The following is a 27,829-nucleotide window of genomic DNA, read 5'->3' as shown; positions in this document are numbered from 1 at the left end:
AAAGCAAATCGATCTATGTGAATTTGAGACCAGCCTGGTCTACATAGTAAGTTCCAGGACAGCCAAGGCTACACAAAGAGCTGGCCTCAACACCCCACCCCACCCCACCCCAAAAAGAAAAGAAAAGAAAAGAAAAGAAAAGAAAATGACCAAAATTCCCCATACACATGTATGAAATTGGCAAAATAAACAAGGGTAAGTAAATAAATAAATTTACACATCAAACATCACAACGGGGGACAATGTTTGCATTTTCCCAATGAGTACTATTAGCAAGAAGCAGAAGACATAGAGGTGAAAACTTGTTAGGGGCTGAAAATTAAAGGCGACTTTAAGGCAGACGAACTGCTGCTCCTTGTAGCTTACTTCGTGCTGCGTGGTAGGCCGTGGAGAGCAAAGGAACGCCTGCATCTTGGAAGGGATCCAGAAAAGACACGGACTAATTTAGGAGATGAAGGGATTGTCTTCTGAAGAGAGGCTTAGAGGGTTTAAAATGCTTCAGTTTTAAAATAAGGCGGGTGAGGAGAGTTCTATTGATAGCCGGCAAGCCGTCAGTATCAACTTGTACTTGGTACAAAAGAAAATTCAAAGTTGCACAAAGGAATTGCAAGAGGGCAGGTTTTTTTTTCTTTCCTTCCTTCCTTCCTTTTTCCCCCCTTCCTTCATTCCTTTTTTAATTTTAATTTAAAACATAATGAGCCCAGGAATATGATAAGCAAGGGGGAAGGGGTTAAATCTTTCTCTCTCTCTCTCTCTCTTTTTTTTTCTTTTCTTTTGATTTTTAAAGACAGGCTTTCTCTGTGTGGCCCTGGCTGTCCTGGAACTCACTCTGTAGCCCAGGCTGGCCTTGAACTCAGAGAGCTGCCTGCCTCTGCCTCCCAAGTAAATTTTTCATAAATGAAATATATTTATATAATTTTCTAAGGGAAAACCTTCAGTTTTAATATCACTTACTAAAGTGCTAGGTTTAAGGAACAATTGTTCATATTGTCATGATGTAGTGGGTAGAAATATCACTGTCCTGTGACAGTACACTTAAAACAGTTTCCCACACGTGTGTAAACAGGGGGAAAAAAAGAATTCACTTAGCGATTACTTTGCAATTCTGCTAATATTTGACAAATCCTTCAAACCTTTGTTATCCATATCATGGGTTCTTTTCTGCTTCACCCAGAGTAAGAGAGTCCATGGCAGGAAAAATGGATAGACACAAGATTTTGAGTAATAACTTTGTGGAGTTATTTTGTATTTAAAAAAAAGACTTACTTATTTATTATACATTATTCTGCCTGCATGTGTGCCTGCATGCCAGAAGAGGGCACCAGATCTCACTATAGATGATTGTGAGCCAGCCTGTATTTGCTGGGAATTGAACTCAGGACCTTTGGAAGATAAGCAGTGTGCTTAACCTCTGAGTCATCTCTCCAGGCCTGTCCTTCATGTTTTTTGACACGCTATCTCACCCCAACTTCTTGGACCCTCCCCCCCCCCCTTAGCCACTTGCCTTAGTCTTTCAATATATATAGCGGTACAGACCACGTTTGGCTTCGTTCTTCACATTTTATTTCACTTAAATTAATTTTCTTTTTGAGGCAGGGTTTTGTGTAGCCCAGGCTGCTTCTGCCTCCGGAGTGCTGGGATTAAAGGCATGCGCTACCATGCCCAGCCCTTAAAAAAATTTTGGGGGGGCGGGGGAGATAAACATTTTTATTTTACTTCATCATAGGACTTAATTTCTATTCAATAAAATATTTTTAAGCATTCAAAGAAATCATTTTGCCCCAGTAGTGCTGCTATTTTAATGGTATGGCCCAATAAATTTTTATTATTAGGCTTCTGATTAGTACAGCTGTATTATTTAACCCACTTTCACAATCAATAAAGGCACAGACACCTGATATATTTTAGAACAGCCTTATCACCTGGGGCATGACAGACATTAACCCCTAAGCGGCCTTCCATTTTATCCCAGGCTCCATCCCATGCCGTCTGCTTCTAATAATTTCTGTTCGGGCTGCCTCCCATCCATAATCCCAAAATACTTGCTAAGGTTGTTCATCTGAGCCATTTATTAGCATGTGGAATTCAAAATTCCTCCTCTTGGCCCAGGCGGCTCTGTGGCGATCCTCCTCCTTTTCCCAAAAGCCCTTCAACTTTAGCCACGCCCACTCTCCTCCGGCCCTGCCCTGGTACTGGCTTTTTTTGTTTTTGTTGTTGTTGTTGTTTTTCGAGACAGAGTTTCTTGTGTAACCCTGGCTGTCCTAGACTCAGTTTGTAGACCAGGCTGGCCTCGAACTCACAGCGATCCACCTGCCTCTGCCTCCCGAGTGCTGGGATTAAAGGCGTGCGCCACCACCACCCAGCTCAGGTACTGGCTTTTTATTTGTCAAACAGGAACAATTTCTCAGGCAAGGTTTATACAACAAGGACAGGTGTACGCAAGAATGTGCTTGTCTCGGCAGCAACTAGATCTCGGGAGCCAGTAACTAGCATCAAAATACATAGCATCAGACCAACCGCCAACACCCCCAAATTTTCATACAGAAAATATATAAACTGAAAAAAAAAACTGATTTGAGACAAGGTCTCACTATGTAGTCCTGGCTGGCCTGGAACTCGCAATGTAGATCAGATTGGTCTCAAACTCAGAGACCTCTGCCTCTCAAGTGCTGGCATTAAAAGCATTCTCCACCATGTCTGGAACAAATTAATTAAAAAATTTTTTTCTGTGGCCATAGGGTTATATAGTATTTTAAAAGTCCATTTGTAATTAAGGTACTATTATGAGCACCATTCATAGAATTGACTAAGACAATTTAACAGATAATACTAAGTAAATAGTATCTTATTAAAATGTGACGTAGCATTTCTGTTAGGTGGAAATCCTACTTTGTTAATTTATGGCTAAGTATTTATTGTCATAAGAAATCTAGTTAATCAATTGCTAGTCTACTTTTACCACAAGAATATACATCCTAGATACAGCAGACAGATATGATTTTATAGAAAGATAAGGTAGGATAGTTAGGTAAGGTCTTTAAAAACCCCAGAGACATGCAGAACATGGCATTTAAAATTTTTTATTTATTATTTTAAAGATTCACTGACAGTGAGACAGGATAACTCCTGGCAACACCCAGCCTACCTCAAAGAGGATGATGAGCATCAAAGAACCTCCTTATGGAGATGGCTTCAAATGTGGCAAACAAGCCACTGGACAAAAGGTCCTCATTTCTACCACAGACAGAATTCTGCCTAAAAAAGGACGCAGCCAGAGTCGACAGCCAAACTCTGCCAAGACAGGGTAAGTCCTCAATAGTTCCTGCCTCACAAATATGTCTGGCAGATATATTGAGCCAGAAGCCTGAAGAAGATGCTCCAACATTATAGAGAGTTTTGGGTGACTATTCAGGTAGCAAACTGTCTCTGTCAACTTCTCATTTGCAAAGCTATTAACCTGCACTCTCTGCATACTCGGGTAATCAAGTTTATTCCTTCTCAAGTCTCTGAGGGAGCTGAAGACCTGGTAGCTTATTACAATGAAGCATAATTGTTTAGTGGTTAAGATGTTTTTAGGTCTAGATAGGTGTTCTAAGTTGATAATGACAATATGTGATGGAGATTGATTTACACTCAGAAATTTAGATGCACCAGGATAGGAAATATGTCTTCTTCAAGGCTGTCAAATACAAATAGCCAAAACACTAAGACTGTAACATTTATATACTTCCTGATTGTGTCATGGCTCTTCTTGTCATAGGCAATCTACTGTATATATGTGTAACAATATAAATGTATATGTACAAATTAAAAATTAAAAAAAAGAAATCTAATTCAGTGTCAATATCAGACAAAATAGATTTTATTTTAAAAATTGTTTCAAGACCAAGAACATTAGATATTAACATATATATACATATATATATCATATATAAAACAATAGCAAACACAAATAGTGAACCCTGTAACTCCAAAATATTCCAAGCAAACTGTGACAGAATTGAAGGAAGAAATGGGTAGTTCTGAAATAGCTGTGGAGACACTACACCTCACTTCCAGTAGTCAAAGTGCCCAGAGAGAGGGCACTTTTCTTAGTGTCCGATTGCTGTGAAGAGACACCCATGACCAAGGCAACTCTTACAGAAGGGAGTATTTAGTTTGGACCTGCTTAGTTTCAGAAGTTTAGTCCGTTCTCTTCCTGGCAGGAAGCGTGGTGACACCTAGTCAGGACACTGGGCCAGTAGTGGAGAACTACATCCCAGTCCATAGACAAAGGAAGAGAGAGCCACTGTGCTTGGTTTGGGTTTTTGAAACCTCAAAGTCCACCCCTCAGTGACACACACTTCCTCCAACAAGGCCACACCTCCTAATCCTTCTCAAGTTGTGCTGCGTCCTGATGACTAAGCTTTCAAATATATGAGCCCACGGGGGACTTTTCTTATTCAAACCACCACAATAAATAAATAAATAAATAAATAAAAGGCCTGAAGAACACCGTGTATCAACTAGCAAATAAATACAGAATTCACTATCAACAGCAATGAATAAACCTGATTATGGTGATGCATGCCTTTAATTTGTGTAGCTTTGGCTGTCCTGGAACTTGTTCTGTAGACCAGGCTGGCCTCGAACTCATAGAGATCCACCTGCCTCTGCCTCCTGAGTGTTGGGGGGGTAAAGGCATGAGCCTCCACTGTCTGGTGATTTTCTTAAATATTTGTAATGATTTATTGTTACAATTTAAAACAATATTTCTGGTGGTTTTGCTTATGTTTATTGTGTGAAATAAGGGTCAAAATATGACTGTTTAATGAGGAATCATGACAGTGTTGTCTTAGCATAGGGCTGATCACAGTATTTAATTGTGGACAGTACACACTGACATTAGCTGACTGCTCATTAAAGGGAAATAATCAAGAAAATATGGCATATCCACACCACGTAGAACAATTTACCCTTAATAGGAAGGAGTGCTACAGAATGGGAGAAAATCTTTACCAACTATATTTCAGTCAGGGAGTTAATATCAAAGACAATTAAAACGATCCATGTGAGACAGTTATTGACAACCACACTGATTAAGCCAATTAAAATTGTGGAGTTCTTTTTTGTTGACGAGGGGTCTTGTGAATCTAACAAATGTCTTGGTGCCCAAGTTTAGCAGCAGGACATTTTTGAAGGTAAAACCACAAAGATTGAAATTTATGTCAAAGTTAATTGAGGACGAGCGTAACCTTGAATGATGAAACAGTAATTATTTTATTTTATTTTATTTTTTAAAGATGTATTTATTTATTATTACGTATACAGTGCTCTGCCTGCATGTACACCTGCAAGCCACAAGAGGGCACCAGATCACATTATAGATGGTTGTGAGCCACCATGTGGTTGCTGGGAATTGAACTCAGGACCTCTGGAAGAGCAGTCAGTGCTCTTAACCTCTGAGCCATACCTCCAGCCTAGTAATTATTTTAAAGATAACATGACAATTTATTTTTAAACTTATATCTTATTTAGTTATTTTAGTTTACTTACTACTTTGTTTAATACATTTGGACCACGGTCACAGTCATGGAAATCTCAAATCACTAAAGTTACACAGTCTTTCAGTTCTGGACCCTCTAACCCCGATCCTTGCTCCTCCGAAGGTCAGGTCTGCCTTGGCAACACATTTGGTATTTATGTTCCGATTCGTAACACTAGCAAAATATGGTTATGAAGTAGCAACAAAATAATTTTATGGGGGTTGGAGAGATGGCTCAGAGGTTAAGAGCACTGGCTGTTCTTCCAAAGGTCCTGAGTTCAATTCCCAGCTCAGCCACATGGTGGCTCACAAGCATTTATAATGTGATCTGGCGCCCTCTTGTGGCCTGCAGGTGACCATGCAGGCAGAGCACAGAATACATAGTAAGTAAATAAATAAATATGAAAAAAAAAATAATTTTGTGGTTGGGAGTCACCACAGCATGAGGAACGGTGCTAAAGGGTCGCAGTGTGAGGAAGACTGAGAACCACTGGCCAAGGCTGTTAAACTTGAGAGGATGAGAGAGGAGAAAAATGTGTTGCTGGAGGGGCAATAGAACACATGCGGCATTCAAGTAGAAAGGAGACTTCTGGGAGCTGCAAGGGAGACTAGAGGGGAAGGGAGGGGAGGGGGACGAGCGGAAAGAAACTGCGTTTGCCGATGCCGTGATCTCAGGCTGAGGAGTTGCTCTACCGTGCAAGTGTGAGTCCAGACCCTCAGAACCCATGCGAAGCCAGACACAGCCGTGGGCCTCTGTATTCTCACGGCTTCTACAGCAAGGTGGAAGGCAGAGACCAGATGTAATGATTAAAAGTGAGGATTTCCTTTTGTTATATCCTGGGCAGCTGGCCCACCTAGTGGCAGGCAGGTAATGACGTCATAGGTTGCTAGGCAGACTGGGGGGGCAGTGACACCAGAGAGTCCTAGAAACTCACGGGCCAGTGGTAGCCCTGTGTAGGTTGTGGCAAAGAGTCAAGGTTGTCCTCTGACCTCCACACACGTACACACGAGGGAGGGGGATGAGAGTGGGGGGGCGGGGCAGGAGGGAATAAAAAAAGGCGAACCCCAGTGCTTTGGTGTAAGTGTCGGCGCTTTACATGGGACTATCTGAAGACAGAAAGAGAATCACTACAGGATGGATTCAGGCTCAGCAACGAGGGGGAGCCGACTCTGTGGGACTGAGCTCCCCCGCACCCCCCTCTCCCCCAGCCCTCCTGGAAGCTCTTTTTATAGTTACACAAAAGGCACCTTTAGCAAGTCAATTTCCAAACAACAACAACAACAACAAAAAAATCTCATCTGATCTAGGGGTTATCTTGAAAGTCCCGTTACCTAAGCAGTTCTCAGCTTTGGGAGACTTCCTGGTGTGCTGAGCCTGTCTATGGATGAAGATATGCAAAGGGTCTGAGAGACCTTCAAAGGAATAACCCCACACAATCGCAGACGACAATCACTGACAAAAGACTGCCTTAAAGTGTAGGTGCCATCGCTCCAGATTCGTGCCAGATACAGCACTACTTCTAAGATTCTGTAGCCCTTTGATATTCTTTTGATTTTTATTTCATGTGCACAAGTGTTTGGCCTGCAATATATGTCTGTGCACCACAGGCATGTCTGCTGCCTGCAGAGTTCAGAAGAGGGCAGTGGTCCTCTGTAAGTGAAGTTATGCGCTGTAGTTAGCTGCCCGGTGGGTGCTGGGCATTTAACCTGGATCTCTACAAGAGCAGCCAGTGTGCTTAACTGCTAAGATACCTCAGGCCCAACGCCAATACTTTGCATACTGATTATAGGTTTTTTTTTTTTTCATTCATTTGTTTGTTGGGTTTTTGTTGTTGTTGTTGTGTTGGTTTCGTTGTTGTTTTTTGAGACAGGGTTTCTCTGTGTCACAGCTCTGGCTGTCCTGGACTCACTTTGTAGACCAGGCTGACCTGGAACTCAGCGATCTGCCTGCCTCTGCCTCCCAAGTGCTGGGATTAGAGACATGTGCCAGCACTGCCCATTGAAGTCTGTCTGTCTTTCTTAAATAGCTTGTTTAATTTTATTTTATGTGCATTGGTATGAGGATATCAGATCCTTTGGAACTAGAGTTACAAGACAGTTGTAAGCTGCTATGTGGGTGCTGGGAATCGAACCCAGGTCCTTTGGAAGAGCAAACAATGCTGTTAACCACTGAGCCATCTCTCCAGCCCATATTTCTTTCTCTCTTTTTCTTCTCTTTCTTTCTTTCTTTTTTTTTGGGGGGGGGGTTGTTTTTTTGTTTTTTTGTTTTTTGCTTTTTGTTTTTTGGTTTTTTCGAGACAGGGTTTCTCTGTATAGGCCTGACTGTCCTGGACTTGCTTTTGTAGACCATGCTGGCTTCGAACTCACAGCAATCCACCTGCCTCTGCCTCCCAAGTGCAGGTATTAAAGGAGTGCACCACCACCGCCTGGCCTGTATTTCTTTCTTGATTAAACTGTTGCTGGATTTTTGGTTTTTTGTTTGTTTTGTTTTTGTTTTTGTTTTGGGGTGTGTGTGTGTGTGTGTGTGTGTGTGTGTGTGTGTGTGTGTGTGTGTGTGTTTTATGAGTCACCAACTTCTCCTTCAATAACAGAAAGGAAAAAAATAATTCAATAAAGCATTTATCCAAAGGAGGGGGGAGAGCCCTGCAGACTATGTCTCCCTTTCCTGAGAGTCTGCAAATAGGCGTTATCCTAATTTAAAATCTCACTTTAACTGCCTGCTAAACTGTGAGGCTGGTTATCTCGGAACTCGTCCAGCCTTTCAGTTCCTCCAGTAGCGTTTTCTCTTTGTAGTGAAGTCCTTGTTTCCAAAAAATTCTCCAGGTCATAAAATACTTTCTCTGAGCACTGCAGTATTTCCTGGCACGTGTTTGCCTCAGTAAAATGATCAGTGTGTTAAAGCCCATGGGGCCTCTGCTGAAGCCAAAGACGGCCCTGCAGCTCCTTTGCGGCATGTGTGAAATCTGCCCGGCACAGGAGCTTTCTGCAGAGCCTCTGTCCATCTCACACAAAACGCTCAGTCTGCAGGGAGTGCTGGGAAAGTGAGACACAGCAAGCGTTGCCATGACCATGTTAGAGGCGTAGTGGGCCTCTGAGATTAGTTTTCACATCCCCTATTTTACCCAAGAGGAAAGAAACCCAGGCACAGATTGCCCACCAGATTTCCTTACAGCAATTTGGCTGGATTACACCAAGCCCATGCATAGAATTGGAGTATCTGACTTTATTTTTATTTATTTGTTTGTTTGTTTGTTTGTTTGTTTTTTAAGACAGGGTTTCTCTGTGTAGCCTTGGCTGTCCTACACTCGCTTTATAGACCAGGCTGGCATCAAACTCACAGCGATCCACCTGCCTCTGCCTGACTTTAGATCTTAGATTCTTCAACTCATTTAATATATTAACAGATACATAGTAGACCCAGGGACGCTCTTCCTGTCCCTCTTTCCAGCCATGTCTGACTTGACATTCAGAATACGCTGTCCTGTGGTTGACAGTAACAGGCTGTCATCTAAGAAGAAAGACTCTGTTTGAGAAGCAGTGTGCTCAGTTGAGGGGAGAGAAGGCTTTCTCTACGGGTGGGCGTTATTCATTCAAAGTGCTGCCTAGCCTGCCTCCCCCTCTCCCCACATAGCTAACTCATGATGTTATTGAGCACTAGAGTTCCCATCCGCGCAGAAGAACAGCTTGGCCGTGGTGCTTGGTAGAACTAAGTCTGACCAGCTGTGCTCTCAGTCACAAGGGGAATTCACCGAGACAATGTGGCTGGTTCAGGACGAATTATATTGAAAACACACACCATTAAAGGCATACATGTGGGTGAAATTCCCACGTAGACATATTATAGCCCTCTCTCTGAGGTGCCACGCATATGGACAATGAAAATAAGGGTGTCTGTTTAGTCTAGCCCTTTGGTAGGGCATGTTCCATCCCACTAGCTCCTATAGAGTTTCAGGTGAAAGTGACCCACGCCGATACCTTCTGGGACTGTTTTAAGTTTCTGTGCCCATTTGCCATTTTAATAATCACCTTTTTTGTGATGTTCTGGGGGAAGCCATTTATCATCTTGAATCCAAACGTTGACCAGTCTATCTGACTTTCTTTACAAAGCTATGTCCCACGTGTACAGTTCAGTAAGTGTATATATATGTATGTGTATATATATATCACAGTGATATATATATTGTGTATGTGCATATATATCACTGTGATGTATATATACATATGTATATATCACTGTGATATATATACACATATATACATACACACAAATACATGTATATATTATGTGTGTATGTGTGTCTTTCACAAAGCCATGCAAATCATTCCCTCCAATTCCAAAATGCTTTCATCTTTACCAGGAAAAGTCTTACATTCTTAAGCATTCAGTCCTAATTCTACCTTTTCTAGCCCGAGGCAACCACTATGCTATTTTCCAATGCTACGTTTACCTGTTCAGGCTATTTCATGACAGTAGGTTGGATAACGTGATTTTATAGCCTACCTTTTGTTACTGGGTTCTTTCATTAGTGTAAGTTCCATCCACCTTGTAACCTATCTCCTTGCTTCATCCTTTTATATGCTTGTAATTTAAGAAAGAATATTTCTTGAAAAACATGCAGATGCAACGTACCCTATGACAGACCCCTTTGCTATTCTTGGTAGAGAAAGTGAAACAAAATATTTAACTTGGAATTCGGTTTGACTAACTAGCATTGGTTTAGAAATACAATACAAAAAAAAAAAAAGTAAGAAGTAAGAAAAATAACAAAGATGGGCATAAAAAATAACCATTTTTATATACCATTTTTTTTCTTTCAAGTCTTAGTGAAAATTAAGAGAGAAGCCAGGCTCATATAGTATGATTTTCATTTATTTATTTTATCACCCAGAAAACTCTGTGCACTGCTGAGTCGGCACATGCATCTGCCGGTCGGACGGAAGACAGGAGAGACCACGAGACGCAGCTGAATTTAGAAAGTTAGAGATGCTCTCATGTGCCACACGAGACCACGAGACGGACAGGGGAGTCCTTCCAGGGGAGAGAGAGCGGAGCACAGACAACAGATGTGAGAGCGGTCCCAGGGCTGTCAGGTTTCAGCATCCTTGTGCCGAAGAAGGGAGGCGCCAACATGATTGACATTCAGAGCCTGTATAAAAGCTTTCGACATCTCAGCAGCTGCTTGTCACCCTGACCCACACCATCTCTCCGCTGTCCTTGGGGTTTCTGTCAGCTGGTGCTGGAGACAAGAAAACTCCTTGGAGAGTAACCTTTTATTGTGGTCATGCCAGAACCCACTAAAAAAGAGGGTAAGACACCCACAAATCTTCTTGTTGTAGTCGTTAATATCTATTTTGGTATTTTGTTTTAAACTTATCTGATTTTTAAAAGAACAGACTATAAAACAGTAGAATTACTGGGCTACTAAGATAAAGTTCTTGAGTGTGGAAAAAGCCAGAAGAAAAATATGAGACTATGTAATCAACTGGGAAATATCTGGTAAAGAGAGTTTAGAAAGCAATATTTATTCCAATGGTTAAATGAAGGTTTTGTTCTTCAATTTCAAGAGGTCCTTAAAATGCTTAAATCAAAGATATTAACTGCCCATGGTGAGGAGGTTGCACTTAGAAGCTTATTTTCTTACTTGGTTCCTCAAAAAGTTCATCTTATGTTAGTTTGCAGGGGTTGGGGCATGCGATGTTCTCTGAAACACTTAATAAGTTTGGTCAGGTCTTCAAGTAAGAATTTTGATATTATTTGTAGCTTTCCTTTTTTTTTTCTGCAGAAAGACATAGATAGATAGATAGATAGATAGATAGATAGATAAGGATGTTTGTTTCTTTGCTTTGGTAGCTCAGCTTTGAAATTCTTGCTTGAGAAGAAAATCTTTCAGACTGTGCCAGGTAGATTGTGCCCTCTTCTGAGTTTCTCTATACACAATCTCAAATTATGTAGCAAAAAAAAAAAAAAAATAATAATATTAATTAAGAACAGAAAAGAAAAACAATTAAGGAGTAGTCTTTATTGGAGGAAACATTTCTCCTTTCTATAAAAGGATTAGTATTTTAAAATTGCTGGTTAATAGCGTAAGTAAATTGGTGTTGGTGATTATGGAAATAGTGAAAATGCACATTCATCACATAAACACATTATTTTTTAATGGAAATGTATTTTATAAATATTACCTTGTACTCTGGTTTCCCTTGGGACGATATAAATCTCTCATCCTTTACTGACAGTTACAGGAGGGGAAAACCCTGGAGTCTTGAGCCAAGGTTTTGATGAGCCAAGTTTTCGACAAGCCAAGTTTTTGATGTTTTGCTTCTTTGGGACTAATACAAAATGTAAATATTACAATCAAACCAGTTTCATTGGGGCTTTCGAATTCTTTATTTTTTTCCCCTCCTCTACAGAAAAAAAAAAAAGCATACTTGCTCGCACTCACAGATATATGCACACAAGCCTGGCAGGGGACACAGAGACAATATTTAGGCTTTTCGTTTTTGATTCTTAAAAGTGCTTGTTGCTGTCGTTTTGAAGAATTTTGCAAATGATGCCACATGTTAAACTTGAAGTTGGGATCTTAACCAAATTCTGAAAAAGGCTTTTAAGTGTTTTTTTTTTTCCTTTATGTAATTAGGTAGTCAGTGCTGACAGGTTGCGGCGATCAGTTACAGGTTGGCCCTACTTAGTGGCAGAGAGCATTGGTAGATGAAGTGTTTCTCCCAAAATAACCACACCAAATGCATGCAGGAATATGGGAACTTAATCCCAACTCCGGGGAAGTGTGTGTGTCTAACCCCTGCTAAAGTGTCCTATTTGTAAGGCAAATGATTTACATGTGTATTAAATGTCCCTTTTATCTGATGGGTCACTTGACTTGCCTCTTCAAGGCTTACTCGGATGAAATACCTTTTATGATTCCTAATTGAAAATAGAAAATTAATTAGTCTGAATTTCATCTGCTGCTGCTCAAAATCCCAAGTGAAAATGACAAGAAAGCTGGAAGATTAATAAGTAAGGCGTTAGGCTGCAGAACCAATAAAGTGAATTAAGTTATTCTTTCTGTTAGACACTGTGAAGTTTTGCGTTTGGTTTGGCAACTTGATCCAATCCATTTTACATTTAGAAAGAATGAAGTTATAGAGCTAGAAAGAAGGCAATATATAATTTTCTCACATATATTTTATACACTTAAAAAATAAGTCCACGCTAATACTAAGGTCTCCAGGCGATTTTTGTTTTTTGTTTTGCTATCAAAGTACATTTATATTCAGTGTAGAAACTCCTTCACCCAGGACAGTAATTTTATACCCATAGAGAAAGAATGAAATTATAGAGCTAGAAAGAAGACAATGTAGTTTTTCCTCATATGTATTTTATATGTTTAAAAAATAAATCCACAGACTACTAAAGTCTCCGGGAGGTTTGTTGTTTGGTTTTGTTTTGCTATCAAAGTACGTTTTATATTCTGTGTAGGAGCCCCTTCACCTAAGACAGTAATTTTTTTTTTTTTAAAGATTTTTCAAAGGATTTATTTATTTATTTAGTATGAGTGCTCTATCTACATGTACACCTGCAGGCCAGAATCAGATCCCAGTATAGATGGTTGTGAGCCAACATGTGGTTGCTGGGACTTGAACTCAGGACCTCCGGAGGAGCAGTCAGTGCTCTTAACCCCTGAGCTATCTCTCCAGCCCCCTAAGACAGTAATTTTAAACCCATAGATTTCTTGCTTAGTTTCAATTTGGATGGTAGGAAACAGCATCCTCTCCCAAAGTATTACTGATATATTAAATCCATCAAGGACGTACAGAGATTTCCATTTTTAATCCCCTTACCAGCACAAGTGATTGCTAAAGGAGCAGCACCGTGAGTTTGCCTCCTCCGTGACACTGTGGCCTTTGACGACCACGGTCGTTTACATCCCGGAAGAACACGCTAATTCCTGGGCTGCTCCAGTCTGCAGACACACCCTGTAGGTGATTCCATATTCACTACTGTTGGCTTTTACTCCATGGAGGCCGCCCTGTTAAAGACAGCACTGAGAATAAAATGCGCCATGCTTCACAACTACCGGCAGATACTCCCCCAAAGAACCCGCACCTCCTTGCCCTAAAGGAACCTTCCTTCTCCTCCCCAGGGGACGCAAGGCTGTGAGCCCTGATAGAATCTGGCAAAGAATCTGAGTTTTCAGCACCTAAAGGTGCAAAGGACATCTCACTTAGATACCTCCAACCTGCAGTGGCCTAGTCCAGGGAGTCTAATGTCAGCTCTCCTGGGAGTGGGTCATTCTAAGGAAGAGAAAGGCGGTGCAGCCTTGGACCTCAGGGAGGAAGTATAGCGGAAAGAATTAGTCTATATTTCCTGTTTGGAGCCTTGAAAATACTTCCGGCTATTTCAAGGACTCCTTTTGGAAACAGAAAGCATCCTTTTCCCACCTTTGTGGTGCTGGGGGATCAAATCCAGGTGTGTGTGTTCTGCAACTGAGCTGCACCCTTGCTCAGAATAGGAGTAAACTACTCATTGCCTACTCTCCGTTTATCCCGTGGACCTACCTCACACTCCGTATTCATGTAGAACCCGAGGCCATCACGGTTTTCTAATCGGATGGTGAGAGAAGGTGCTGAAAGGAAGCATCAGTTGGTCGGAATCTCCCAGAGTGCCTTGCGAATGGATTCATTTACATATCAACTATTAATTGAGCACTGCTGTGCTCCGTTTCAGAGCCATCTATAAGGTGACTTCTGCAGGTCTTTATGGATAATTTGTCCCTCTGGTTCCTAATATGTAAACAAATAACCTGCCATTGGAATTTTTTTTTCTTTTTCCAGTAAAAAAGAACACTATCAACCTAAAATTAAGACATTTCAATAACTTTTCTTCTTGGAGGGGAAGAATCCTTATTAGTTTGAAAACAATATGGGGCTGATGAGGTGGCTCAGCAGGTAAAGGCAGTTGCAGCCAAGCTTAGCAACCTTGATTCCATCTATGAGATGTATTTAGTGAAAGGAGCTGACCAGCTCCCACAAGTTGTCTTCGCCCCCCCCCCCAACATTGCGCATGCGCGCGCGCATGCACGCACATAGACATGCACGCAAATTAAGATGTAATAAAAATTATTAAAAAGTATGAATGACTCTTAAAAGATTATTGTACCTCTGCAGCTCGTAATGCCGAAAGCCATGAGGCCTGGTTGTTTAGACCCTGTGCGTACTTGCTCACTGTTAGGTTCTATGCAATCTTGAAAACTCCTTTTCTCACACATGGAGTTGAGGCCTCAAGATGAATTTCACTTTTGTCCCATGGTATATCAGGCAGTGTTATGTTTTGCATATGTCATTTGTCAGAGAAAAAAACCCAAAACAATAGTTCCTCTTGGTCCTTGGGCATCGATCAAAACACCTGGTGGAGTCGCGGTAATTTTCTCGTCTTTCGGGTTGGATCTTTTCTCTAACACCGAAGACACAGGACAAAACACGGTCGTTTATGACTGCAAAAGTGACAGTGTATTCTGGTAACTTTCAGAATCAAAGCCGCGGCTTTCCAGCTGTATCAACATTTCAACGTACAGTATCTGTTGCGTCTACTTGAGTCTTGGGGACAGGAGGGAACACGGCCACGGAGAGACCTTTTTTTCAGTCCAGAAGCTTTCCTCACTTTCTGTACTTTTCTTTCCTGGTCCCTAGATCATCTTAATGGCCTAGAGAATATGAACTCTAAAGTGGCACCCTTCACCTCTTGCCTATTTCCAAGCGTGGCTCAGGGCTTAGTCATCATCAGAAAAGGAGACCAGTGATGGAAAGTCTCCCTCTCATATTTACTCGCTGACCATCAGTTTCCACACGCAAGCCACTGGATGGCTTATCTGAAGTCCGAAAATAAACTTGATTTGGAAATATATATATATATACACATAAACATATATATGGAAGTTAATAATTTATAGGAAACAGCATAGACGAATAGAGGAGAAAGGAGGAGGCTTTTTTTTTTTAAACCAAGAGCAGCTATTTTCCTTTTAACTATGCATGATCACATGTCAAATAAAAGACTCAAATGAGGAGTATAGAATATATTTATACCGTCAGGTGTGTAGCGGTGACAACGCTCAGGGGGCTGAAGTGAGAAAATGGAGACTCCAAGGCCAGCCTGGGCTACATAGCAAGATGCTACCTTAAAAACAAGACAAAAAAGAAGTACTATAGTATTAGCCGCCACCACTATGCCCGCCCGGCCCCAGAAAAGCACTGCTTTGACTTACTGGAGATTCACAGCACAGGTTTGGGCTGTCCATGTGGAAGGGGTTCTCTTGGGAAATGCACCCCACAGTGGGGTGGGCGTGGGGGCTTAGTGCTTGGCAGAATTCTCGTTTTTTTAGCGCCTGCTTTTATGATCATCTGTACTGCACCTGTTGGGAGATAAATAAAGGACTGGGCGATTCTTTGCTCTCAAGCTCTCTAAATAAATCACTTAAAAAAAAAAAAAAACCCCGTAGGAAAGCTAGTCCTGCTGTTGCTTCTCATCCACTAAGGCTGAAGAAGCGGCCCTCTGGTTTCAAACAGAAGGGAAGTGAAGAGTAAAGGGATGGTAAAATGGGCAAATGCTTCCTGCTTGTCTGGCAAGCTGGAGAGACAGGAAACTTGTCAAGTGCTTAGATTTTCCCCGGGGTGGCTTGCTTTATTTCAGGTCTGAGACATGGCTCTGGCCTTGCAACACTTTCATTATCACTTAAATAGTGTCCCACTCTGTAGCTCATACTTGTCTTGAATTTACCATCGACCCTCTTACCCCTACCCCCCCCCCCACCAGCCTCTCCGGTGCTAGGATTACAGATACTTACTTCCAAGGTTTATAGGCACACACGGCTTACAGTGTTTCCTTTCTGACAGCAATTTTAAAGGCCATTGTCCACCACATGTATTGGAAGAGGCTACCCAAACTGGAGTCACTTTAAAACAGTCTCCTTAAAAACTTGAATAAGACAATCTTCTGCAATACTCTTGCAATAAATATATTCTTTTAAATCTTAGGGATCTATGAGAGGAGATAGGTATAAAATCATCACCACTGCTTTTACAGACATAGAAAGCATGCTAGCTAGCTCTTTCCCCTCACATTTCAGGTGACCAGTTTGTTTTAAAATGACAATTTAGAATCTTTATGGACCTCTAAAGAAGATATTTTTACTATTATGAAATTTTTCTGTTTGCACCTATACTCCTTCCTAATTACCTCTATGAAGCCTCTAGTAAGTCACGCTAAGTGCTCTTGGCCACCAGTGACTTCTGTGCTAATTCTAGATACACTTGTGTGCATTAGATGAGAAATATCAGAGTGAAACTCCTAGCAATAAGAAATTACTCTTGTCTTGTCATCACTGGTGCCAATTCCTAATAGAATGAGATTTTTTTTTTTTCCTTGCCTGAAACCCTTCGGTTGGTTCAGAGTACAACATCCTAGAGAAATTCAATAATTCCCCCAAGAAATTAGCTACTGAATTGCATTGTTCTGTGTCAGGTAAAATGTGAGGAATCCAGTTCCCTACCCAAGAGCCGTTTCCTCAAAATTGAGAGCCCACTGATGAACAAAGATCAAACTATGAAAAAGAACCAAGACTTTGCCGTTTGATTTCCCAGAGGCCACAAAATTATTTCATAAATACAAAGAATATGACTCCTGACCCCACATGTTTTTTTTTTAACTGACAGCTCCCCTAAATCAAAAGGATGCTATTGTCTCGCTCCAGTGGAGTCCGCTCTCGGTGGGCAGGGTCAGCTTGAACTCCAGAGATCGCATGTGCACAGCCACACAGATAACAACAGTAAGCCGAATTTCAGGGTACTCCCGTTCATAAGACAGAGAGAGAACTCTTACAACAGGCTGCTTCCAGAGTCAGCTCTCAGACCTCACGGCAGGGGGGGGGGGGTAGGAAGCACAGTGTGGGTTGCCTATGTTGCCATAGAACAGGTGAGGTTCAGTCCACCCCATGCTCATTTCTCGCTCTAAAATGAATTCACAAGAATCTAACTATAAGCTGACTTTCATGTGTCTTTCAAGTTTAAACCCGCTTTGATAAGACTTTTGCCCTGTTATAGTCCCTAAGAATCTTTTTATAGGCCGGTTTGGCACACAAATGTAGTATCTAAAGTTACATTTCATGTGTCAGGTGTCAGGTCTTAGGTTTTGTTTTAGTCACTCCCCCTCTCCTCCCTGAGACAGGGTTTCTTTGTGTAGACTTGGCTGTCCTGGACTCACTTTGTACACCAGGCTAGCCTCAAAAGCACAGAGATCCGCCTGCCTCTGTCTCCCGAGTGCTGGGATTAAAGGTATGCGCCACCAAGCCTGGCTTGTTTCAGTCACTTTTTAACTTGTGTTTATTTATCTTTTTGGGACAAACTTTTTTCCTTCTTCAAAATCATCCAAGCGTTCTCCAGATAGCATCAAAAATTTCTTCTTCTTCTTTTTTTTGGTTTTTCGAGACAGGGTTTCTCTGTGTAGCCTTGGCTGTCCTGGACCCGCTTTATAGACCAGGCTGGCCTAGAACTCACAGCGATCCACCTGCCTCTGCCTCCCGAGTGCTGGGATTATAGGTGTGCGCCACCACGCCCGGCTCAAAAATTTCTTCTTAAATTTCCCCAGGAATGTTTTGCTTGTGATCTTGCCTTTTATAAAATGCCACACAGTAGCCAATGTTCTATTTATATAAAAAAAAATTGATTATTCATAGAATTGAACATGTTGTGTTTGGAATTGGATGTCTTTAAGAGTATCCTGTATTGCCGAAGAGGTGGGTGGTGGGGTAGTGGTACACAATTTTAATTCCAGCACTTGGGAGGCAGAGGCAGGCAGACTGGCCTGGTCTAGAGAGCTAGTCCTAGGACAGCCAAGGCTACACAAAGAAACCCTGTCTCAAAACCAACCAAACAAGCAAACCATTGTCCTGTATATATTTGGCCTTCCTTTATACATATTAAAGTACATTCTTGTCCAACATTACTGTATAATACCTATGGAACATTCTAGATAGCTTGAATTCCTACTAGACCACAGACTGAGTTCCACTTACTTCCCTTGTGTCTAAAATACCATTAAAATAATATCCAATTCATTTGGTTTTTGTAGAATTGGAAATAAATCAGATAAAGTGCTCAGAATGAGACCCACCATAGGGCAAGACGGCAAGAGTGAGCCCAGAAACCTTGTCAGACATAAGCAAAGAAACCTTGTCAGACATAAGCAACGTGTGACGGGGCGCCAGTATTTCCAACAACATATGCTGTTTCTTCCTAACCTGTTGTTACTACTTATAACCCAGGACTACATAAACGTCGTATTTTGTTTTTGTCTCAGCTGTCTTTATTTTGAAACGGAGTCTTGCTCTATAGCCTTGGCTAGCCTGGTTCTTTCTGTGGATCCCTGGCTGGCCTTTGGACTCGGCAGTCCCCTTGCCTCTGTCTCTTGAGAGGTGGGCTTACAGACAGGCAAAGCCACAACCGTTTGAGAGCTCATGTTATTACGCTGTCCATTGCTGTCACCAGGAATATGTCCTGATTTTACTCAAAGTGAAGTGAAACATCTTAGTTTTTTACTCAGTTCGGATTAAAGAGGGGTCTACATTGCACGGTCTCTGTGGTGTTCCTACTGAAGTGTATGGTGATGAGAGTTCTCCAGCTGCCAGAAAGAAAGGGTTACTGAGATGTTTCTTTCCTGTTCCATTATGTGTATGGTGGGGTGGGGTGGGGTATGGCCTTTCTCACTTAGACCACAACGTCACCTTGAATAGCTGAGCCTTTAACTGTATCTGTCACCAACAGTTGAGACTTGAGGGACCTAAGATTTCTCTACACAGAGCTGCCTTCAATGGTCAGTCTTCTTGGCTCTGGAGTTTTCTCAGGAAAACTACATAAAGAAATGGTCTTAACTGCACACAGGTGCAGTGAGTAACAAACTGAGAGCCACTACCATATCTATTGCTCTCTGGAATCTTATTTTTTATGATCTCCGCCCCCCCCCCCATTTGGCATCAGGACTCTCTTTCCTCTATTTTTAAGAAGTCACCAAAAGTGAGCCCCAGTAGGCGCTTGGGAGAAGGCTTTCAAGAGATTTATCCTAGAATCTCTGACTACAAACAGGAGTCAATAATACAGACCCCAGGGAAAGGCACCGTGGGGGAACTTAAAGAGAAAAATCATTGACAACGCAAATCACTTCTGAAATAATTTTCTTTTGATGTATTCTGAGTTATTTCAATTTCTTAAAATTGTGTCCAGCTTTACCTGATGGTCACACCTGTCTGGGCCTTTCTGACTCTCTCATTTGATTGTCTTTCGAAACAAGAGATAAAGAGGTGAAGTACTGGGTGAGATGTTTTGTACTTGTTGCCCTGTGGCGATGCCTCTTTCTTCATCCTCTTTCAGTGTGGGATGGCATCCTGAGTTGAAACACATATGATTCGGACAAAAGCACGAGCTAATTGAGGGTTTTAAAAAAGCCCTGTGGATTTAGGGAAATTCCATCAAGCTGCAGCATGAGTCATCGAAATCTTCAGAACCCATGCACAATTAGGCTTTTAGATGTTTAGAGTACAGTCTTTAGAACCCGTGGACACAGCAGATAAATCTGGATTACACGGGTTAGGTCATCTTAAAGAGTGGGGCTGTGTGCAAAGCTAAGGGTTCATCTTGTTCTAGAGCCTGGTAAACTTTATCATTTCAATCAATACTGGGGAGAAACATTTCTAAAATGTAATATATCTGTACTTTAAAAAAAAAATCTTGCTGGGTGTGGTGGTGCACACATTTAATTCCAGCCCTTGGGAGGCAGAGGCAGGCAGATTGCTGTGAGTTCGAGGCCAGCCTGGTCTACAAAAGTGAGTCTAGGACAGCCAAGGCTACACAGAGAAACCCTGTATTGAAAAACCTAAAAAAAACACAAAAAACTCTATATTTAAAAAATGAAACAGAACGGGAGCCAGTTGTCATGGTGTAGGCCTGGAGTCCCAGAAGGTGGGCGGTAGAGACAGAAAGATTGTATTTGAAAGCATCCTTAGCCACATAGCAGCTGTAAGATTGGGCTGTGTGAGATTCCATATTAAAAATCAAAAATGAATAAATAAGCACAGGGGATGTAACTTAACTTCATCCTATATTGCAGATAATGTAAAACACCTTAAACCAAGAGTCCAACTTACTGTTTTTGTGTCAAGCAAGTTAATACTGATTTGCATTTCAAATTCAAATTAATTAATTAATTAAAATAAATATCAAAATGATAAAATTATTACTATAATTTAATCATTCTTCATTAATTTATTATTAAGTAATAATGATAGAATTGATTATAGAATAAATTAATGGTGATTATTGATTTAATCAATTAAATTTAATTTTAATCAATGAATTAATCCAGTAATTCATTGCTTTCCTATTGTTCTTGCTGGAAGGTTGCTTTTATTGTTCTGCCTGACACTAAGTAAAACCCTTCCCTTTGCTGTTATGCACATGGGGTGATGATGAATCTAGCTACAGGGAGTTTGGTGCAACCTTGAGAACAGCCAGCTTTTAGGAAGGCGCTCACTTTTAAGGCCATGCAAATGCTAGTAGGCTCCTACGGGTGAGCAACTTCTTTAAAGTTGCTCCTGTGGGCACCTGGCTTGCCTCCCCCAAGGCTGGTGTTCGGTGCTCACTCTAGCCTTAGGTACAGCTCACGGTCCTTAGTGAAGGCAGCTTCGGGAGCTTGACACGAATGCATTTTCCGTCCCAGTGGCCCCTGTGACTTTCAGGCCAGCCCCTGTGTATCGGGATAAATGAATAAGACAGATGAGTTGTAAAGGAAGCAGCACTGGGCAATGCCACCCAGTACACAATGTCTCTATCACTGTGGCCATAGGAAAACAAGTTACTGCCCTCAAAGTCATTTTACGGTTTTGTTTTCCAACATAATATTTTTATTGATTATTTGGGAATTTCACATAATGCACCCCCAATCACAGTCACTTCCAAGTCCTCCCAGGTCCATCTTCCTGCCTGTATGACCTCACCAAGAAGGAGGAGGAGGAGGAGGAAGAGGAGGAGGAGGGGGAAGAGGAGGAGGAGGAGAGGGTGTCAGATCCCCCGGACCTGGACTTTCAGACACTTGTGAGCCACCAGGTCGGTGCTGAGCTTGAACCCCTGTCCTCTCTAAGAGCAGCTTCACACTTTTATCCAATCAAAGCTCTAGATGAAGTGTACAACATGAATTTATTCACATTTGAAAAGACCTTACCCCCAATGTCTTTTTATTCTCACTCAGATGCATATTTTGCGTATCTTCACATATATATTTTTTGTGTTTGTAGAACAGGACCTTGCCATGTTGCTAAGCCTCAGGCAATTCTTCTCCTCAACCTCAGAAGTGGGTGGGCTTCAGGCACACCACTCTTAGCTACTGAAGGCAGTGACCAGTTTTTGATTATTATTTTCTAGGAAACTAAAAATCCAAAGATATTTCAAACGTAAAAATATATAAGCTCGCATTCTATAAGCTGTCTATAATAACTGTGTCATTATATATATGTGTGTGTGTGTGTGTGTGTGTGTGTGTGTGTATACATACATACGTATGTGTGTATGTATGTGTGTGGTGGTATGCCCTTTGGAAAACTTCACTATTTACTTCTAAGAATGTGAATAAAAAATGCAAATAACATCTTAAAATTACAGAAAGAACCTTGATATCCTAGACTCTCTAAAACAGTCTTGGGAGCTCAGGAATCGCAACCCATAGTTTCAGAACTATTATTATAAATCAAATGTTTGTGGATTTTTTTTTTGTGACAGTAATTAATATAGCTGGTATTTCCCTAGGTGGTAAGGCAAATGTCTCCATGCAAACTGTGCTTTGCATTGAGGCTATTTCCGGGGTGCTGTTGCCTGGGCAGATGGGGTTCCACCTGGAGCAAGCACAGAGTGCCAGAGTCCACTGTCCACAAAGAAAATGCCTGCAGGCCTCACTGCCCTTTTTAATGGAAAAAGAAAGAGAATTTGTCATATTATCAAAAGTGACCTCATTGGTGTGTTCAATACAGAAAATAGTCACCTATTTCATTTCAAACTCAGAATGTTACCTTGAGAATAAGAAACACAGGCCAGTAAGACGGCTCAGCAGGCAAAGGCCACTTGCCACCAAGCCTGAGGACCTGAGTTTACTCCCGGAGAGAAGTGACCACACGTCACATTAAAGAAGACCTTACCAAAAAACATTTTATTCTCACTCAGATAGATATATGTGCATATAATGTGTGTGTATGTTATATGTGTGCAGCTGAGGGCTCACACACACACACACACACACACACACACACACACACACACACACACACACAAATATATGTTTAAGAAATAATTAAGGCTGACCATGGTGAGCCACTTTTGTAATCCCAGCATAGCTTGTTCTACATAGTTAGACTCTGTCTCAAAAATAAACAAATAAACTATACTATTTTCTCCCTCAAAGCCATATTACCAAAGGATGGCTTTTGAAGATTCATTTTCAAAAGTTCTCCTCATAGGTGACAGAGTGAAAGACATATAGTCACAGTATTCAATGATAACTTTTAAAATGTGTTCTTCCTGCCTTCTCTATACCTGTGTAACATTCATGTCGAACAAATAATTATTCCACCCATAATACAAAAAAAATTAAATAAAATTATACCTAAGGGCCCACAGGATATTTTTAATGATAATGTATTATTTAAATATATGACAATACAAAAGACAATAATGTAACAATAGTTTTATTATGTAAAACTAGAATGACAGCCTAAGTGAAGTTATACCTAGGGGCCCACAGAATATTTTTAATGATAATGTATTATTTGAATACACGACAACATAAGCTACAATAATGTAATAATAGTTTTGCTTTGTAAAACTAGCGTAACAGCTTTGTGACAGGCAGTGAGCCTATGGAAAAGAGAGAACTGAGTTGTGTCACCCTAGTGGACAGACACACACAGAGAGCTTAATACCATCTAAGAGTTAAGGTTCCCCCCCTCCCCCACTTAAGTTACTGAGCACAGAACCCTTGGCACTGAGAGTGGAAATGGTGCCCACTGGAGAAAGTCGCACCTTTTATGGAGTCTCTGGTTCCCAGTGTTTCTTCAGCAGCTGAGGGCCACGTATGAGGCTGTCTCATCGTTGCCACCAGTGCCCGTCAGTTAGAATGCCTGGGCACAAGCTGTCTGTGCAGGCATGCCATTGGTGGCATACCTGTGCTGCTTACAGTAGGTGATCATAGGGGAAAAATCCACCATAAATAGACCGAGCATCTGAAAGCATTTCAGCCTTGCCCAGGGAGGGAAAGCCTGGTATAAGTTTAGATGAGATCAAAGAGCAGCCGCTCTGCTCTAGGACGACAGAAGCTGGCTTCTCTGCTGCTTAAGAAGCCCACTCAACTTTTTTTTGGGGGGGGGGGAGTGTTAGGGGGTGTTTGTTTGTTTGTTTTTGTTTTGTTTTTCTGAGACAGGGTTTCACTGTGTAGCCTTGGCTGGCTGGAACTCTACTCATCTCTATATTGTCCATCAAAATAGTTGAGCTCCCTCCCCCCGCCCCTCCCCCCCCCCCCCCCCCCCGCCCAGTTATCTTTTTCTCCTCCTCTTCTCCCTCCCCCCACCCCTTCTCCTCCTCCTTCTCTTTCTTTAACAACTTACACAGTCCCGCGTTTCCACGCCATCCCATTGGTACATTTTCTGGTAGAAAGAGAGGAGACAAAAGCTGCCTTCATCCAGCTGGTCCCCAGAGAAGCTCAGTGGCTTTTAAGAAGGCAGAAGTCTAGCGGCGTCTGGCTTAGTCAATATCTGTTTGCTTGTTTAAGATTTAGAGAGTTTGCCAAAGGAGGTGCCTCTCGGCTGTTACAACACAGGGACCCAGCTACCAGCTCACTGACGGGGTATTTGCCTAGAAATTGCTGGAACAGGTTCCTTGATTCTGTTTGCCTTTCCAGCCTGGACTTTTAAAAAGGGGGCAGATTCCTTAGAAAGGAAAGGGGTGCGCTGTTCCCTGAGAGCCAAAAACCCTAGCCGCGATTGCTCTCCTGCCCTTGTTAAGAAATGCAAGACGTGTGTTGACAGTAAGATGAAATCTAAAAGATGGCTTTGGGCGGATGCCTGGGCGCCTGAGCCAGCAGGAGGGCAGCGATGGAAGACATAGCGTTCCCTGTGGGTAATGCAGCTGAAGAAAGCTGCCCGCCGGAGCACCAGGGGACAGTTCTTGATTTCTTGGCAGCAAGGAGAAGGGGCTTTTGTGCGGAGAGGAACTGCCTGCCAGTCAACTATATTTACGGAGCACCTGCTGTGTGGAACTTGGAAAGGAAGAAAAGCCCGGCCTTGTCCTCAAGAAGCTTGTGACCAAAGAGGGAAGAAAGGGCCCTCAGCTACTGTAAACGCCTTAGCATGTACACAACCATCCATGAAATGGGAGAGGGAACAAGTTGACCTTTAGGAGCTGGGCTGAGCCTTGGTGCTCAAAGTGTGGGCTGCGGACCTGCAGCACCAGTGGTGCCCAACAAGCCTGTCAGAAGTGCAGAATTTCGGACTTGGCACTGATCTCCCTTTAGAGCCTGTGGCCCGATCAGATCCTGTACACGGAGCAGTTTCTGAAGCTCAAGGGCCCATGGAAGGCTGAGTTCTGAGTACTGTCAGAGGGCACAGAGGCAGGGGCCGATGAAACCACTACTACCAGACAATCATTCTCCTGTGAGTTCCTCAAACACGGGGTGCATGCAAGTGATTTTAGTGACATGTCTGAGCATGACAAAGTCGGCCCGAGACAAAGACATGACATAGACGGAGACGAGAACAGCAGTATAGGTAATGCTATAGAGCATCCCACGGGGGTGCTGAAACTTTGGGAATGATTCCTTTTCTGAGTCAAGCCTGCTTGGCTGTCAACATTTCCCGAGAACCTATTCCAGGCTACACGAATTCTTTGTACCAATGGCCGGGAAATGGCGGGGAGTTTCATCTCCCACCCTTGTCCTTTCCACTTCAGCACAATTGGCGACTGGTTGATGATTGGTCTACTTATCTAATTTGTGTTAGGGTGGAGGCGGGCAAGCACATCTGTCCCATTCCTGGCTGCCTCATCAGCCTCCACCCCCCTACCCCCCCACCCTGATTCCACACACGCAGGGTCCTGAAGATGAGGCAAATCCTTAGCAGGTACATTTCAGGTGTGGCCAAGTAAGAATTGATGACAATTAAGAAAACCCAGCAAGTGATGTCTGTTAACTCATTCCTCCCTGCCAAGCACCCTGAGGCGCTCTTGCGTCTCCTAATGAAGCAACTGAGGGATGCTCCTGCAGACATGGTAGTTGAAAAGGCTACGTGACCTTGAAAGTGATCGATAGGAGGGGAAAGTGACGTAATAATGTCGGAACGTCCATCAGCTCATTTCCTCTGCCCCACCTTCAGAGCACTTGGGAGAAGAAGCCCAGGCCCTGCCACAGGCTAGCCCAATGGGATCCGGCTAGCCCAATGGGAAGAAAGGTATGGTGGGAAGGACATCAGAGGGTCGTGACCCCACAGGTTGAGAACTGCAGCTTTGGAAGGTACAGAGTCTAGCCTCTCTTCATGAACTGGAGGGTCTGTGAGGGTTGAAGTTCCCATACCAAAAGGGGACAATTGCAGGCAGTAACTTACTAGAGTTAAAAATGTCGATATAAGTTAGTACTGAGGGCAACAGGTGTCGGTAAGCTGCCGCTGTTTATTTGTTGGCTGCAAAGCAACGGCCTTTTTGTGTTCTTCGGAGGGCAAATTTCCTTTCCAAGGAGGCGCACAATGCTCATTTCCGCTTCATGCAGATGTCTTAGCATTAATGCCCTATGATGTCTCCACAGCTTGGACAATCTGTTACACAGCTGGCTGTTAAAACAGTGGCTTCCAGATTTAGGGCAGTTGAATGAAAGGTCTCAAATTCTCATTTTGTTTTTATATTTTGGCCTGCTGCATAGAGAGTGCATGGGTCCTTCAGAAACAGTGGGGACGGACAATTGATATTTAGGGCATGTTTATAGCATCAGCATCCAAGATAATTCTAATTTATTTGGTTAGAATTCACCCAAGGCCCCACTTGGATCTGAAAAAAATAATAATAATTGAAGGAGAGGTAAACGTGTTTTTTAGGATTGCAAGTGTGGGATCGGAACAGTCTCGTGAGAAAACAGGTGAGGTTAATTCACTAGAAGAGCAACCACCTCATGCAGGAGCTTAATTGTTGCCAGCTGAAAAGATCCTGTGACCAGACTCTGGGAGGAGATATATAAATGAGCCCAGAACTGGAGGCGGGGCTTTTTGAAGACTTGGGATAGTTTTGGCTGTTCATCGCTACTTCGAGACGCTCCTAGAGAGAACCACTCGAGGGAAGGCTTCGGGGCTCCGGCTCCTGCGGAGGTTCCAGCAGGAGAAAGTCCTGCTGTTCACACCCGGAGAATCATTCCTCGGAACTGATATCCTTAAGGTTTTGTTATTGTGTCCATTAATCCTCATTTCCTATTGTGTTGGTTAGTCAGGTTTTAAGTGACGTATGCTCGGTCACTAAGTTGTTAATAAAATATATTGGTTAAGAAAATTGAGCCTACAAATAATAAAGCTATAGCCATCCTTAGGAAATGTGCCTTGTGCTGTGTGTGGCGATGCATGCTTGGTGCCCCAGCACTGCGAAGGCCCAGGCAGAAGGAGTGCAATGTGTTCTAGACTAGCCTGGACTACAGAGAGCGTTTGAAGCTAGCCAGAGCCACCACAGTAAGATCTTGTCTCAACAACGAAGCTGGGAGTCTGATTCAGCTTGATAGTTTACACACAGCCATCCATGAAGCCTTTCTTCATTCCTTTCATTGCCTGGTTTACTGTACATTGAATGTGTTTTCAGCAATGCAACAAGATGCCAGGAAGAAAAAAACAAAAAACGAAAAACCAACAACAGCAAAAACAGCCCCATCAGTATTTAATTGAGGAAGAAGGGGGTATGAGCATACTAAGACTGCTGGCAAATAACTAAGTCATAGTTGACAAGTAGTATATTATGATGCGGCCACAGAATAAGGACGAATAGGATGTCACAGCCTCAAGGGCCTTGAAAGAAGCCATAAAGGTAGACCAAGCCTACTCAAGTAACAACAGAGTAGGGTAGGCCCAGAGTCAGGATCCCACCCAGTTCTTGCTCATGTCGTCACAGAGGAAAGGCAGAAGGTCCAATGGAGAAAAGAACAAGACATCAGTCACCTTCAGCGGCAGGAAGGTCAGAGGATGGACAGAAAACACAGCT

General features: G+C 42.4%; 1 protein-coding gene and 1 long non-coding RNA gene across 14 annotated transcripts in view; one reads left to right on the top strand and one right to left on the bottom strand.

Annotated features, from left to right (window-relative positions):
- The first annotated feature begins 10,446 nt into the window (after nt 1-10,446).
- Nucleotides 10,447-27,829, top strand: part of MYBPC1 (myosin binding protein C1) — an 85,570-nt gene continuing 68,187 nt past the window's right edge. For 3 of the 13 annotated variants that reach the window (XM_084795285.1, XM_084795280.1, XM_084795287.1), the window contains exon 1: nt 10,450-10,831. In XM_084795285.1, coding sequence (XP_084651411.1) covers nt 10,807-10,831 — 25 coding nt within the window. In that variant the 5' untranslated portion in view covers nt 10,450-10,806. Of the gene's footprint in view, nt 10,832-27,829 lie in introns of all 13 variants that reach the window. The other 10 variants (XM_084795283.1, XM_084795279.1, XM_084795278.1 and 7 more) reach the window with 6 other exon arrangements.
- LOC311605241 lies at nt 14,626-16,553 on the bottom strand. The gene is made up of 3 exons (XR_014781854.1): nt 16,366-16,553; nt 15,787-15,933; nt 14,626-15,698 (listed from the first exon to the last, which is right to left on the bottom strand). It is a non-coding gene; the product is annotated as an uncharacterized lncRNA (long non-coding RNA).

The sequence above is a fragment of the Acomys minous genome, assembly GCF_964271855.1.
Source record: "Acomys minous genome assembly, chromosome: 9".
Classification (NCBI taxonomy): Eukaryota; Metazoa; Chordata; class Mammalia; order Rodentia; family Muridae; genus Acomys; species Acomys minous.
Note: the sequence above shows the minus strand (reverse complement) of the source record. Positions and strands in the feature narration are given on the sequence as shown.